This window comes from Lepidothrix coronata, unplaced genomic scaffold (assembly GCF_001604755.1).
Source record: "Lepidothrix coronata isolate B3197 unplaced genomic scaffold, Lepidothrix_coronata-1.0 Scaffold31, whole genome shotgun sequence".
Taxonomy (NCBI): domain Eukaryota; kingdom Metazoa; phylum Chordata; class Aves; order Passeriformes; family Pipridae; genus Lepidothrix; species Lepidothrix coronata.
Window position 1 is genome coordinate 7,434,863 of NW_016690211.1, and position 17,371 is coordinate 7,452,233.

The 17,371-nt window shown below is 37.3% G+C and overlaps 1 protein-coding gene across 3 annotated transcripts in view; it reads right to left on the bottom strand.

The window, feature by feature from the left end:
- Nucleotides 1-5,580: 5,580 nt before the first annotated feature.
- The window catches only part of LOC108495471 (cAMP-specific 3',5'-cyclic phosphodiesterase 4D-like), a 187,522-nt gene continuing 175,731 nt past the window's right edge, over nucleotides 5,581-17,371 (bottom strand). For all 3 annotated transcript variants that reach the window (XM_017811182.1, XM_017811180.1, XM_017811183.1), the window contains exons 3-5: nucleotides 6,541-6,776; nucleotides 5,874-5,943; nucleotides 5,581-5,655 (exon numbers count right to left, since the gene is read on the bottom strand). In XM_017811182.1, coding sequence (XP_017666671.1) covers nucleotides 5,635-5,655; nucleotides 5,874-5,943; nucleotides 6,541-6,776 — 327 coding nt within the window. In that variant the 3' untranslated portion in view covers nucleotides 5,581-5,634. The remainder of the gene's footprint in view (nucleotides 5,656-5,873; nucleotides 5,944-6,540; nucleotides 6,777-17,371) is intronic.

Sequence of the window (17,371 nt, forward strand, 5' to 3'; positions counted from 1 at the left end):
TCCCACTAATTTTTCCCACTGAGAAATCTGTGCTTAAGTGCTGACTCAATTTTGCTTTCCATGGTAGTTAAATATGGTTTGCTCTGTGACACATACTGCAGTCAGACAGATGTGACTAAGTTGATAAGATAGGTTCAGTGTGAGTCTGGATGTATAACATGCATTATGCTTAACTCCTACTACTAACAATTTAAAACCTTCCAAGACCTGATTAGAGAAATTATCCTTGACACACTATGTTTAGTTTTAAAGGTTGAGGTAAACTTAAGGCATACTTTTTTCCAAAGATCTATCCTGAGCTTTCTAATAGGTAGCATAAAGTAGACACAAAACCTTCAAGAGTCAAAACCTCTTGAATTCTCTTCTTAGTTTGATTACCAGTTTGTTCTGTAGCCTTGGCCAGTTGAATTACCCCTTTACATGCAGGTGTTCCTATGCATAAAATAAAAATAACACTGCTTTTTCACTAACTGATCTCCCAAAGGTATTGTGAGGATTTTCTCATGTTTATAATACTTCTAAAAATAAAAAAAAATATGCAATAAAAGTACTAAGAATATTGTGCTGTTCTTCATTATTCTGAACTGGCAGGTGAGACAAGAAACACAGCTGCTGTTGAAAAGAGCCTAGACGCATGAGAAGCTTCCTGAGAAGGGTTACATCTTTCCATGCCCAATATCATAATTCTGAATTTAAAAATAAATGAAATAGCAAATTTTCTCTTTTTTCTCTCTCTGTCTTTCAGAACTATGTAAACCATAGTTCACACATATTTTCACTACAAACACTAACCTACTGAGTTGCAAATAAATAAACCTGAAGAACAGCTTTTCCTAGCTCTTCTTTTTATTGCATGTTACTCGGCTAAGGTCAAACATCCTTGCTTTCATGACCTCTCTCTAACACTCATTCCCTTAAGAAAACAATCCAAATTTAGAATCTTAACTGTTGTTTTAAAAATACTTCATTGGTATAGTAGGTGAATAACTGCAAAATTATGGCTCAAGGTTTACACATTTCAGCCATCTAACATATGAAAAAGCTTTTCTTACCCTGGCTACAGAAGACAAAACCTAGTCTTTGAGGTATTACTCGGACAGGGAAAAGACAATGAGCAAGCAAGTGGTAGGCATTAAGTCATATTTAATTTGAAACTAGATTCTCAGTCTGTAGTGCCATAGTATCAAACTTACAGTGATGATGCTAATAACAATTTGTTAATATTTCCTTTCAAAAACAGATATTAAAGAGTTTAAGTGCCTGAGGATAATTTTAAATGAAGTTTTTATCTGATTGATTCTTTAGTGGATAATAAAACACAAAAGTTTTAAGCAGCATAGTGACTATCTAGTCCACATAATTTAAATTTATAAAAAAAAAGCATAAATTAGGACAGAAGAAACATTGCAAAAAAAATACTTCAGAAATTAGCTGCCATGTAAATTGTTCTTGTAGCTCCCTAGAGTTTCATAAACACAGTAATATACACACTCTCAGTTGTACACAAGCAATACAAAAGCAATTTAAAATAGATTTTATATTGTACAATTATAATAATCTCTCCCAAATGATATTTGAGCAAAGATGAGGATAAATAGTAAGAAGAGACACTATGTATACACCAAGTTACAGATAACTGAATGAAACACCACATTATGTTTTGTTCTGAAAGCCTTTCTAAGCATAACTTTTTCCTTTCAAATAACCCTTTTAATGAAGTCTTCAAGTATTTGATATACTCTTATATTTCTGGAGTTTACATCCAATGAACATGACATTTTCCATCATACTATATTCAGTCACATGTGTTAAGAGGACACAAGTTACACAGCAACAACTGAGATAGTCCTTTGTCACTGGAAAAGCTATTTGTTAAAAGGAAAACAAAAAATACATCAGTCCCTGATACCTTGCTGTACCACTGAGAGTCAGATGTGGTATATGTATATGTACCCTCACACTTCACAGTGTTCTACAGGTGTCATATACTGCCCCATCTTCTCCTAACCGTCTCTTCTTCTGAGTTAGACAATGCAGAAAGAGTTTCCAGAACAAAGGTAACTGAGGAGACTTTCATCATATTTCACAGAGCTTTGGACAAATCGGAGTTCCGGAACGCACGCAGATGATCAATATGATCAGGCGATGTTCAATTTATTATTTAAATGAGTTAACTTTTATACAGTTTAGTTTTTTCTGGGTACGTGCTTACAACAAGGTGATTGGATAGTTCAGTCTGTGCACTCGTCTTATGCTTTCAGTTCATTGGTTCTGGTGCTCTGTCCACGTGGTCTGACATCATTCATGCCACGCAAAGTCCCTCCTATTAATCCACCTTTAGAGATTTTCCCGAGATTTTGCAGATGTCCCTTTATCTCCAGTTTCTCAAAACTTTCAACTATAAATATAGGATTTTCTCATACCTTATAACTATAAACACACAGCTAACAAGTATAAACATTGCATAGTTTCACACAGTTTGTAAGTATAAACACAGAGTTTTTCACACAGTTTGCAGCCTCCAAAGTTATGACAAGCGAGGCCTAGCGTTTCTCAAAAATATGGATTGTTCAGAATATGTCCATTTTCCTGCAAATATCCCACAAATCAATACCATCATTACTCTTAGATTTCATTGACTATCTGTATTAGGGAAGGGTTCGAACATACTGAAGCCTGAAAACCATGACACAATTAAAAGCTTAACAAAACCCAATATTTATTACCAAGAGGTGGCTAACAAAATGAGCAAATCCAAAAGGGAGGAAGGAGGAGAGAAATAAGCCCCCAGTACAACCTCCCCAGTCACCCAGCTGTTGCCTATAAAGTTGTCTCACCGACCTAGCATGCCTATAATTACCCATAGCAGAAACTGCATCCTTGGAGAGTCAGTAAATTCACAAACTGGCAGGCGTCCCTGCTAAAAGGCAACATTGTCCTTGAGGTAAAACTAGCTCTCTTCCAAGAAAGCACTATCTGCTTTTATAGAATTAACTGAGTGACCACAACCTCCCAGGTGTGGCCATCACCGCCCAGCCCGAGGCCATCATTCCCACCTCTTGGTTATGTAAGTGCATCTCCTCTGCACAGGCATGAGAACTTCAGAAATCCCCTAACGCACACGCAGTATGCTTTGGGGGTCTTTTCTAACTGAGTTGGGGGTCAAGCCTTCCTCCCCGCCTCATCACTTTCTCCTTCAAATGCCCTTGGCAGACAATTAGCCAATCACAGAACACCAATTAAAACAGTTTATACAGAAGTTCTTTCTCCAAGGACGAATTCACTGTTTTATCAGTGAACTTGGCAGGGAGAATATAAACTATTGCAGGTGTCTCGGGCCAAACACAGACCAAAAGTATCAGCATAAATTCACCCTGGTACATTATCCTAAGTCAATTCTTTGAAAGAGCTATTATAAAAGAGGTAAGATAGATACCTTAAATTTCTTCAAACAAATAAGTTTCCATACATAACAATCCCCCACAGTTTTAATACCAGCTGCTTTGGAGAAAAACATTCTGCTGTCAGTCCTTTCTTATTTGCACATCCTATCTTAAATGCCATGAGAGCTTTACCACCATCAAAACTGATGGTAAACTTAGTCACAGTTATTTGAGGTAAACTGGCCAAAGCATGTGTTCACATCCACACCCCAAATAGCCAGGCTATCCTAGCTTACAATAAAATACCACATTTAATATTCTATTTATACAGGATATATATATTGCTTATTAAATAATGGTAAAAATAAAGGAAGAATTAAAATATCAAAAACAATTGTCTGCCTGTTTCTAATCCTTCCCATAGAAGGTCTGGCAGTTGCTACATTTCATAATTTTAATGGATGCTACCAGCTGCAGGCTCAGCCTACCAATTTGCAAGCACTTATGTTTATAGCACATTAACATTTTTGCACGTGAAACTTCCATAGAAGACATAAATTCTTCATCTTAATAATGATATTTATTATGGTCTCAGTTTAGCCGGGATGAAAAAAATCAGAATCTGGCTCCCCATGTGCATGCAAAGAAACCAGAAGGGCTAAAGGAATGGCAAGACAATGTCAGAAGAGTAAAAGTTTTTAAAGCGTAAAAGAGTAAAAAGAAACCATTACTGAATATTTGCTTTCTAGTTTTTCATCTAGTTTTTCATCTACTCTGCTGTTTGGGGTTTGTTTGGTTTTAAATATAAGCTTTGTTTTAATTCCTCTACAAAGCTAACATACAACTAGAAACAATCCTGTGACATCGAAAAGATACAAATAGGAGTGTGATATAAAAGGAGAGTGAAAAAGTGAGTGTGCATGTATGCACACATGCATGCATATGTGCCTGTTTAGGAATAGAATTCTGATTTTATTTTAAAATCTACATCCACTGTCATTGTTTTTAATTTTGTACATTCCAGTCATTTAAATCACAGCATAAGATGCTATCTTTGGAATCTTTTAGCATACTCCTCCAAAAAACAAACATTTGTAATTTAAGATGTTTTCAGCAGTGAAATTCTTCTGCTTTAGAATGAGTTTTTATGACCCGAATGCTCTCTACCTTTATTCATGCACTGAAGATGAAGAATCCTCACGCCCACACTTTGATTTCCTTTTCTCAACTTCACATTTCAAAGGCAAGGAAAACAAGCTGCATTTCCACAGACGTAATAGGACCCCTAAGTTTATGTACTTTCATGCAGAAAAGAAGCCAGATAAAAATATGACTTTCTTCAGCTGTTTGACTGGCATTATAAGCATGTATTTGGGAAATGCATAGCTGCTTGAGAGAGAGCTAACAAATGAAAAATGGCACTAAACATCTAGAGAAATTTAATTTCCTGAACAATAATCTTCCTGTAACACTGTAATTGCACTTTAGCTGAGAAACAATCATAAAAGCTAAAGATTTTATATTACAAAGAAATATCAATATTATTATTGCTTCTGCTGTTGTGATCAGTTTTGGTTTGTTTGTTTAAAGAGCCTGGCAGCTCCATTCAGCAATCTGTATGTCTGCTGTTTCCCTGTCATTCTCAGAATAAATCTTGTTTTGTCCAATTTCAAAACACATTCCTACCAACCACAGGAGTAAATGGCATAGGTAGGATACAAAGGTATCTCTTAATGCTGAGGAGAGATTCTTACCCACAGAGAAGTCTCTCGTAGAGTATAGCAGATAGCCACCCATAGTAACCAGCATGTTTTCGATTTATTATTTATTTGAATAACCTTCAAACTGTCTTTCTCTAGTGTATTTGAATCCAGCCTAGAAAATAATGCAGTCTCCAGAAATTTATAATCACTTAGCTGTTATGATCAGTCAATGTTTTGCATTCAGCTTTCTGAGCTTTCTGACTTTCTATCACATGAGGAGCATACTTTTTTTTCCCCAATCATTGTTACTGGAAGCATTGCACCTACACTTATTTTTCTTCCATATCTCAAAGCACTCTTCTCTCCAGACCCGTGGATACCAAAAAAAAAAAAAAAATCAAGATTCCAATCTATCATCAAAACTTTACTAAATTTCATTATATTTACCTCTCAGAATAATACTTTCATTTAGAAACAATCTAAATGTTTACATGCTTTTATGGTTGTCGTCAGTGCTTCCATGAGCATCTTTCAAGAACTGGTCTCCCTTATTCCAAAAATAAAGATATCTAGATGGAAATAAGATATGGGAAGTGATACTAGATTTAATGTTAATATTAGCTAGCTTTTTGACTATGCACACTAACGAATACTTATGTGTTTCCTCATGTACTACAAGTCCTACATTATTTACATAACTATATAATTCAGAATACAGTATTCTCTCTGAACTTATGTCTAAAATTTCTTAAGTACTGCATTTCAGCTCTCAGTGTGTTCATCTCACCTTTTCTTTATATATTTTCAGGTTACCAAAATGCTGCACTGCCTTCACCATTGTAAGCCACAACTTCATACTAAACAGTTCACATTTTGGAAAATAAGAACAAAAATTAGGGTGTTATCAGAAAAATTAAGAACAGTAAAGTTTATTCTCGAAAATATATATGATAAAAGAAGTCACAGATGTAATATGAAGAAACTATAATGGAAGTCACTATAAGCAAATAAGTTCAAACCATTTACATTACTAATAATTTAGATATACAAGAGCAGGCAAAATCCTCTCAGGATTCCTTGAAACTAGTTTTGAAACTCTATCATTTAAAAAGAAAAATCTGTGTATAAAGAAGCTCCTACATTCATCATCATCATCATCATCATCAATCATCATCATCATCATCAAGTTAAGCATGCCTCCAAAAGCCTTCTTTCAGAATATAAAGTATTAATAATGTTCAGAGAAAATATTTTCTAGGGTTTGTTTTACTAGACATGACCAAGAAGTTTACAAACAGTATTATGAACTGTCAGGCACAAATTTACGTACATTTTATTCTTCTTTTTTATTTAGGGGATTTAGAAAAGGAATACACTTCTGTCCTAGAAGCAGCATCTGATGTCTGAACCTGCCAGCAGAAATGTTGAATCAAGAACAAGTTGCTGTATCTTACCTGCTGGACTCAGCAGCTGTAACAGCAATCAGAGGAGGTATCCTCAGTTGAAGAGTCATGGGTCTTGGGATAGTATCAGTATCATTGTTTTTATCCCAGTATGCCTGTTCTAACTGCCTGAAAGCTAGGGGGGGAAGCTGGATGTTACGGGACAATAATCTCCGCACAAGATAGGGCTCCATTCCTTGGGAAGAGTCCTCGTCCTCAGTGTTGTGTTGCAGAGCTTCTTCTGAAACCTATGATGAAGGCAAAAAAATAGGCACCATATGAGAAAATACTTATAAAGCTAATTTGATAACTCTTCTAATTCCTTTCCATAGCCTAATTTCTTATAAACATTATTTATACTTCAATGTAATTACTGAAAAATGAAAAAGAACTACAAAATACAGTAAAACATTTCAAGGGTTTAAATAATTTGGGGTTTTAAAAGCAAAGAGAAAACATTTTTATGATGAGATTAGCATATGGATACCTAAAATATTTATTTATATCTCTACAGGGAAAAAAAGTGCTCTGCTTTAGACAAATTTCTTTGCCACAATATACATGCTTACCTACAAGTTATCTACCTTTTTGAAGAACTGAGAGTCCAAATACTGATAATAAAATTTAAAAATAGTAATATCAGAGATTTGCAGCCATAGACCTAGACTAAAACCAAGATGAAATTCACCTTAAATATTCTGAGCTGTCTCAACTCCCTTCTTTCTCTCTTGCTCACAGTAATTTCATGCTATTAGTAAGAGATGAGTATTTAAAACAGCCATTGCAGTGCTTAGAAATATTGAATAATTAGAACCTCTGAAGGTCAAGCCCTAATGGAATCTTACGTTTAATCATTAATAAACATTATTTTCAATTTAATCATCTAAAGCTATAGTAGCATTCGCTGGGTCATGGAAGAATGACAGACAATTCAGCAAAGAAAACTCCAACTGATAATGATTTTAAAGGGGAGAAAATTTGTTCTGAAAGTTTTTAGAACTTTTAAGAAACAGCTCAGCATTGTGAGAGAAAATTCTCAAAAAAATTACTTTTCTGAGAGAACTGGTATTCTGAGAAGACTGTTGCAATAATGAGAAAATATTGTCTTTTTTCCTCCATGTCCTATACAAAGTCTTTTACCATTACCTGATAAATTGCTCAGCACAGATACCAGTATCTGCACCTTTTGCCTTGAATACTTTCCTGTGAAGAAACCCAAGTTCTGACCAAGTCTAAATATTTTCCACATCTAAATGAAGAATTGGAATGATAGTGTATATGGCTATATATTATTACACCTCTGTCAAGTCTACATAGCTTCATAGCCCCAATACAATACTTGAGACCACTGCACTGAGTATTCACCTTTGCCAAACTAAAGTTCATATGTACATTATGGCATATATAGTATACAAAATAAAGCAAGTTAGACTATGCCCACAATTTACAAGCACACCTCCAGTTACAGTGCAGACATTGCCACTGTTTTGACCCATTCCCTGAGGACTGATAGGCATCTGAAAGAAAAACTTGCACAGCAATGTAGTTATTCTGTGTGCCCAGGGAGAGCCATTTATGAAACACCTTTTATGAGTAATCCTACTGGGTTTGCATAGCCAGGTTCTGGTAGTGGGGAAGCTACAGGGATGGCTTCTGTAAGAAGATGACAGAAATTGTTCCCATGTCTGACAGAGCCAATGCCATGCAGCAGCAAGATGGACCCACAGCCAAGCCTATCAGCAGTAGTGGTAGTGTCTCTGAGATAACTTATTTCAGAAAGGGAGAAAAAAAGTCTATGCAATCACAAACAGTGAGAGGAACGAGAATATGTGAGAGCATAGCTGTGCAGTCATCAAGATCAGTGAAGAAGGAGGAGGAGGAGGTCCTCCAGGGGCCAGAGGAGAGATTCCTCTGCAGACTATGGTGAAGATCATGTTAAGGCAGGATGTCCCCCTGCAGCCCATTGAAGACCATAGTGGAGCAAATATCCACCTGCAGCACATGGAGGGCCTCCCACTCTCCCGCTTGAGCAGGTGGGTGCCCAAAGGGAGGCTGTTACTCCTACTGGAGCAGGCTCCTGGCAGGACCTCTGACCCCATGAAGAGCACGTTAGCTGTCAGGACTCGTGACACCATGGTGCATCCATGGTGGGGCTGCCTGTTCCTGAAGGACTCCACCTTGTGGAAGGGACCCACTCTGGAGCAGCTAATGAAGATCTGTGTCCTGTGGGAAGGACTCAAGGTGGACACCTTTGTGGAGAACCTTCTCCTCCAGGAGGGACAACAAGCTGGAGCAGAAGAGTGTGAGGAGTCCTCCCCCAGCTCAGGAAAAGGCAGCAGAAATAACACGTGATGAACTGCCCTATCCTCCTGCTCCACTTGGTGAGGAGGAGATAGAAAATTTTGAAGTTGAGTCTGGAAAGACGAGAGGGGTGGGTGAAAGATGTTTAAGATTTAATTTTGTTTTTCTCATTAATCTGTTCTGATTTGATTGGTAATACATTAAAGTTCCTCAAGTCAAGTCTGTTTTCCCTGTTATGGTAAGTGGTGAGTGATCTCTTTCTGGCGTTATCTTATCCCATAAGCCCGTCATACTTCTTTCCCCTGCCCAGTTGAGAAGGGGAGTACAGAGTGGCTTTGGTGGACACCTGGCATCCAGCCAAGGTCAACCCACTATAGTAACATTAATAAGCTCCATTTATACTTGGACCTTGAGCAGTTGCTGAAAGCAAACTATTTCTAATTCAATTTTTAATAATTGAATCTAAATTAATAATTTAGCTATTTTTCTTAATCCAGATGCAATGTAGTTTAAGAAAGCAAATATTATGAAATGGTATGTATTAATGCATATACTCTGAAGCAAATCAACAGTAAAATCAATCCCTGTGAAAATACGACAAGAATTAAGTTGCTATTGTCATCCAGGGAGAAGTTTAACTTCGTGTTTGTATTTTTAGTGTGTGCATAGTGGATATTTAAGACAGCTGAAAAAATTAAAAACAATAATGAAATTAATTATAGCTCTACAAGAAACGAAAAACGCTGATATCAAAGTTAAAAATAATCTATCACATGCAGTAATTTGATCCATTTCATTAGTTGGTTTTTTTTTTTGGAAACTCTGAAAATTGTAAAAATCTTTGAATTGCAGCCACAGACAATCAGAATGAGATAGCTGAACTGTGAAAATGAGCTTAGTGGGCAGCTTCCTCTTCAACTCCTATTCAAAAATTAGAGAGATAGAGGATTATGACCTGAAGAAAACCACAAAGGAATGGAAGAATTCCAACAAAAATATGAAAGCCAGGCTTTGGAGAAATCAAGCAATAGGCTCATAATGTTTATTTTGGTGACCATGAAAATTAAATCCACTTGTAGAAAAACTGGCCACCTACTCAGGTACGAACACACAGGCATCTAAACCAGGAAATGTTCATCATACTGATTTTATCCACCTTGTCAAAACAAAAGAAAAACATGCTTTTTAGGTTTACCTTATTTTTGAACATGATTTTAAGAAGCATTATGTTTACTAAAAGAATTGTAAGCAATTTATATCAGATTATGAAATTTTTGGGCAAAAGCCATTGCTGTCATTACCACAAAACCATCAGAATGACAACCAAGCTTTGGAATGGTAGGATGTGAGTTGCTACATAAAATGATTCAAGATTATAATTAATAAAGAGAAAGTGATTCCAAGAAATAGTTCTGCTCCTGACATTTCTTACCTCTGAGAATGTACACAAGAAAAAGAAAGTTCCTGTAAAGTGACTGTTCATGAAATCAGTTAAATGGAACATATTAGACTCTCTGTTAATCCTTGCCTTGTAACCAATTAACTGAATGCTAATACGTGACAACCTCTCAGATACCAATTAACTTACTTCAAGTCTTTTTGTCTAGAGCAGACTCTGGGCTGGGACATTTAAAATGTCTGTTTCCTTATTCCATTTTTTTTCTGGTTGGTTAACTTAATGCTCAAGAGATCATTTGCTACCCTTCTAATTAGCAGTCATGTTTCTTACTTCTTATCAGTAGTTGCTTATTAGGAGGATAGATTTTTGTGCAACAATAAGGGATTGTAACCCAAGGAAAAAAGTCAGCCAGATATCACAAGCTTTCTAGAAAATAAAAGTAGCTTGAGAGAAGTCAAAAAGTAAAGAGCCCTGACACTGAAATGCAGGCTGGTTTTTGTCATCCTTTCTCTGGAGACCTCTTGAGAGACTTAACAGGACTATCTGTTTCTCACCTTCCTTAGTGTTTCTTTGAAAAACACTTTTAAGAAGTATCACAGTGTACATCTCTAACAAAGTACTTGTGAAGTGTCAGTTCTTGAATCATCCATAACCAGTCCACCCTGGCACACCTTCCCATTCTTTTCAATTGCAGCTCAATCTTGTGATGAGGATCAAATGACTACTGATGTCCTAATGTTTATTATCTCTCTTCCAAGAATAAATAAGCAAACTTCTAAGTGCTTAAAAAAAACACAATGCAAACAACTTTGACATGCCACCATGGTGCTCTTTAAAAGAATACTAATCAGGGAAAGAAAAAGGTACTGTGCCTTAACCTCTGAGTGTGTTCTTGCATTACAGTGTCACAGTATACATCGTGTCCTCACAATAGTACAATTGAACTATAAGGTATCTGAAAAATAAGTAAAAATAATCACCTCAATTTGTTTATTTGCAACCCAAAGGCATGATGAGCACCAAAGAGCCAGAGGCTACAAGGAAAACTCATTTTGGAGGTTTGACATGAGGCAAACCATTTCTCCTAATGAATGATGGGGTTGCTTCTAGCCCACCTACAGGACAACTTCTTGACTCTGTTCTGTGACTCTAGACTGGCTTGAGTCAGAAAATAATAATCTCTAACAATTCTAACTACTTCTGTACAAAAAAACCCCTCTTTTGCACCAGAATATTTTGAGGATACAGTATTAGCATCTGGACTTCCTTCTCTGTCTGACTCTAAATGTTATTTGTTATACTGGCAATTCTTTCATCATCACCATGCCTGAGCTTCTATACCTGAAGAACTGATACAATTCCATTCTAGCTATAAGTGTGCTTGAGATCCACTAGCACTTTTTATTAGCATAACTATTTTAGATTCAAACTAAATACACTACCATTCTTTCACATAATTTTGTACTTTGCATTCCTGCATTCTCTTCACTTCTTCACCAATAATCATTTTAATACTTTGAAAATATAACTCAAGGAACCTATTAAACCAGTAAATGTTCTTGTTCTTGGATTCTCTAATTTTTATTAAAATGTAAATGAGAAAATATTATTCACAGACCATCTCGAGGCATTTCACTGCGACTAGATTTATTGCTGTTCATTATTTGCACTATGGAAAAAGAAAAAATGATGATTCATACTCTCAAAATCATAGTTAAATAAAATTAACTTCTATTCAGTCAGACAATTCTTTCTCTTTTTTTTTGTATGATGCAAATATTTTTAGTGGGGGAAAAAGCCTCTACACACATTCAGAATAATATTTTTTTGCTATACCTTTCTTCAAGTGTTATAAAGTAATTACACCATTTAAAATGTGATTATGTATCTCAGCACAAATTAAGTACTAATGTACATTAGAACATTAATAGGTATTAGTGATAATATAGTTAATCAGATGGAAATGGTGGAATTGTTAATAGTGCAAAAAATATCCATGTTTATGTCTGTTATGTATTTAGAAGGATGAAAATTATTTACTGAAAGCAAATGAAAAGAAAATACTTTTCAGGCCATTAATATGGAGACTTTTCTAGGGGAAAAAATGTTTAAATTCAGAAAAAAAAACAAACAAACATTTCCACATAAAAAGTCTAAAAAATTCGGTAAAGAGTCCTTTAGCTCTTCTAACAATGACAAATCCAGGGAAGTCTGTAAGGACTGGAAAAACATCTCTTCTAAGAGAACAAACTACATGACCCAGATTCCAGTAGGACAATGGGCCTACCAACCTTACACACAGAAATAAATCATATTACTATAAGGATGTAAGAATAATCCAGTGAATCTGACTTCATAGGAAACATCTTCTCAAACAAACCATTGGAATTTTTGTTGTACAAACAGAAGGCACCAACATGAAACTGATGACAAAAATAATGCTATGTGTCTGTCTCTGAGGCAGAAATTTGCTGGGAAATTTCTACAGGACTTTCGGGTTCCCAGACCCATTTGCATGAGGTTATGAACCTCTTAACTTAGTAGAAAACTGAGCTCTAACTCAGTAAACACTCCTTGGCTCTGAGCTAGGTTTCTAGAATCAGAGAATCATTTAGGTTGGGAAAGACTTTTCAGATCATTGAATCAAACTGAAGAACTAGCACTGCCAAGTCCAAGTCTAAGCCATGTCTCTAAGCACCCAATCTACCCATCTACATCTTTTAAATACCTCCAGGGGTGTTTCCTGGGCAGTCTGATCCAATGCTTGACAATACCTTCAGTAAAGAAATCTAAACTTTCCGTGGTGCATCTTGAGGCTGTTTCCTCTTGCCCTAGAAGAGGTCCAAAATCCAAGGCTCCAGGCTCAGAACTGTGTGTGCGTTTCCAGTGTCTTCAATCCAATTACTGATCACTGATTTATTAGGTTTTCTTGGTCCTGCAATTCTTCAACCAGAAATTCTCACAGAAGGTCTTTTTTTTTATCTCTAGTGACTGTTCTTCTACCAGCACAAGTTTTTTGAAAGAATGCAGTTAGGGAGATGCTCAGCTATGAGAAAACGTCATGCCAAAAGCAAAGAAAAAAAATAACTAAAGTAAATTATTCAAAGTCATAGTTTTGAATTTCGGATCTGTTTATATAGGAGATTATGTCAGGAATACTGCATACTCTGCTGCACAGATAATGAAAAAGCTGTAGGTATACAGACTTGGGGTTTGTGGGCTTCAGTATGGCAGAACTACGCTCACTTCAGCTTCATGAATATCAGAGAAAATCTGATCATTCTCTAGTAAACTTCAGGATCCAGGATCCAATATAGTCTTCCACTTCAGAACCTTTTACAGCTATGTAACTGTGAAGAGGTATTTACTGTGTGCTTACACACTATTATCCAAGAATTTAAAGACATATTTAGTACACTTTCAAGGAATGAGTTTACCCAGTTTGGTAAACTAGAGGACTGAGTGTTCCTTTCTAATTTGGAGAAAATAAAGGTTTTACATTTCTTACACAGCCTTGCTTATAAAAAAAAGGTTTTGCACAATTAAATAATTTTTAATATGAAGATTTCTGAATTATACTATCTTCCAACCACCCAGCTATTACAGCTCTCATGTAGAAAAAGTATGCTAGCCTGATTACTTTCAAATGTCTGGTATGGCTCCCTTTGCTTTAGCTTTACATATCTTTAGTTTTGGAAAAAAAAAAAAAAGAAGATAAAAAAGGTAAACAATTGAAGATAACTTATAAAACTGAAGAACTGGTAAATCAGCTAACAAAAATATATTTTTACAAAATACAGAAGAGGATATCTCCAGTTCAAGAATAAAAAACATAAAATAGTAAAACAACCATTACTAAAGATTAAAACTAGGTCCATGCATATATCACACAAACCTCTCATTTTTTTCTCTGATTGTTCTGAACATAACAAGCAGTGAACATTAAGTAAACTAGAGGCAAACTTATAAAATACTAATCTTTTGCTGAAACATAATTGGCAATAGAAATGAGTGAGAATGTTCAACCAATTTGTTCTTTATCAGTGCATTCTGCAGATCATCACAGATGCTGCTGAAAAAGTATTACTTCAAGCTAGTGAAAAGTTACTACTCTTCTACCTCTCTGTAGATAATGAACAGCCATAGAGAGGACACAGAGGGCAAAAATACCAGTACACTGTCTCCATTAGAGACTTTACATCAATTATTACTTTTTTGTTTTAACAGTGAAGACGTAAATTAAACAAAGACAGATAAGGTGGCAGTTAGAAAAGAAAGTAAGGGAGGCACAAAGTAGTATTCTTACTATGATTCAATATATTACTTTTCATCAGACAGAGCATATTACTAAACACAGAGTCAGAGAATATGCAGAGTTAGAAGGGACCCATCAGGATCATCAATTCAACTCCTGACATTGCGCAGGAGACCTCAAGAATCATACCATGTGCGTGAGAACATTGTCCAAACACTTCTTGAACTCTGTCAGGCTTGGTGATGTCACCTATTCCCTGTGGAGCCTGTTTCAGAGCTCAAAAACCCAGAGGGTGAAAAAATTTTCCTGTTATCCAACCTAAATTGTTTCATGCCATATCTTTGACTCCTGTCACTGATCACAAAAGTGAATAGATCAGTACTTGCCCTCCACTTCCCTTCATAAGGATATTGAAGACCACAATGAGGTCTCCCTTCAGTCTCCTCTTCTCCAGACTGAACACACCAAGTGACCTCAGCCGCTCCTTATACAGGTTCCCCTCAAGGCGCTTCATCATCCTCATGGTCCTCCTTTGGACACTCTCTAATAGCTTAATGTCTTTCTTATATTGCAGCGCCCAAAGCTGCACACAGTATTCAAGTTGAGGATGCCCCAGTGCAGAGCGGAGCAGGAGAATCCCCTCCCTTGACCAGCTGGTGATGCTTTGCCTGATGCCCCCCCCAGACCCAGCTGGCCCTCCTGGCTGCCAGGGCACTGCTGACTCATATTCAACTTGCCATTGATGAGGACCCCCAGGTCCCTTTCCACAGCACTGCTTTCCAGCATCTCATTCCCCAGTCTGTCTGTACATCTGGGGTTGCCCCATCTCAGGTGCAGAATCCAGCACTTTCCCTTGTTGAACTTCATGTAGTTTATGATTGCTCAGTCCTCTAATTTGTCAAGGCCCTCCTGCAGGGCCTTTCTGCCCTCAAGGGAGTCAAGAGCTCCTTCCAAATTAGTGTTGTCAGCAAACTTACTTAGTATCCCTTCCAGTTCTGTACCCAAGTTGCTAATGAAGATGTTGAAGAGAAGTAAGCTGAGGATGGAACCCTGCGGAACCCCACTAGTAACTGGACACCAGCCTGATGTCACTTCATCCACTATTACTCTTTGTGCCCAACCTCTGAGCTAATTGCTCACCAATCGCATAACACAGTTATCCAGCTGTGAGCTGGACATTTTGTTGAGAAGGATACCGTGAGAGGCAGTATCAAAAGCCTTGCTCAAGTCCAAAAATATTACATCAACTGGCTTTCCTAGATCAACTAGGTGGGTTACCTGTCATAAAAGGAAATCAGGTTTGACAAGTGGGACTTGAAGCCATGCTGACTGTGACCTATGACTGCATTGTCCTCCAGGTGTTTTTCAGTACTTCCCAGAAGAATCTTTTCCATTCTTTTACCAGGCACTGCAATGAGACAGATAGGCCCGTAGTTTCTGGTATCCTCCTGCTTGCCCTTCTTGAAAATCAGGACAATATTTGCCAGCTTCCAGTCAGCTGGGACCTCCTCAGATTCCCAAGACCACTCAAAAATCATTGAGAGAGGCTTTGAAATGACATCACCTAGTTCTTTGAGGTTTCTCAGATGAATCCCACATGACCCCATAGATTTGTAGGGATCCATCTGGAGCAGCAGAATCCATACCATTTCAGGATCAACTGGGAGTTGATTATTCACACAGTCATGGTCCCCTAGCTTAGGGCACTGAGATTCCCTTGGTCCATAATCCATGTTGAAGACAGAGGTAAAGAGAGCGTTAAACACCTCTGCCTTGTTTCTGTCCTGTTTGGGAGGTGACCATCCTCTCCCTGTAATGGGCCAGTGTTATTTCTCCACTGCTTACTACCACAAATGTATTTGAAAAAACTCTTTCTATTGTTTCCCCAATTTCTAGATGCTTCAACTCCTGCTGAGCTTTGGCTGCATGAATTTTCTCCCTACAGGGGCAAGCAGCATCTCTGTATTCTTCCCTTATCACCTGACCTTGCCTCCACTGGGCATACACCTTCATTTTTCATCTTATTTGTAAGAGGAGATCCCTTCTGCCTTGTCTGCTTGACTTCCAGAATTCAGGAATTGCTTGCTCCTGTGCCCTTAGGAGGCAAAGTTTAAAGGGTGCCCAGCACTGATGGACGCCAGCACCTGCAAAAACATTTCCCTAGGGGACTTGCTAGTTCCCTGAGCAGTCCGAAGTCTGCTCCCCTCATGTCCAGAGGTCAGGTTTTACTGGCACTTTTCCTGCTGTCAACAGAGATTTTAAACTCGATCACCTTATGCTCGCTGTGGCCAAGACAACCACCAATCTCCACTTTGCTCATGAGATCCATTTTGTTGACAAGCAGCTGATTAAGGAGGGCATCTTTCCGATTCATGTACCTTAAAGTTGTCATACAGGTTTTTAGGAATCTTCTGGTCTGTGTTATACCAGCTGTGTGATGATCCCAGTTAATTTCTGGCAAATTGAAGTCCCCCATAAGGACAAGGACAGTTGACTTGGAAGTGTCCCTTAGTTCCTCAAAGAATAATTTCTCGGTGTCATCACCCTGGCTGGGAGGTCTATAGCAGATTCCCACAATGACATCCTCATTATTCATTTGCTCCTTGATTCTCACCCAGAGGCTCTCAACTGTTCATTGCCAACTCTTAGTTACATACATTATAACTCTTCCTTTGCATACAATAGCACTCCTATGACTCCTCTGCCCTCCTGAAAAGCCTGTAACCATCCAACAGGGCACTCCAATCACAGGAGTTGGAGAATCACCAGGTTTCACTTATGCCGATGATATCGAATCTCTGGGACTAGGCCAAAGTTTATATATACTCTTATATTTTCACAAAAGCAAAGTAAAACACATTAACCTCAATGCCACTAAAGTAAGTTTT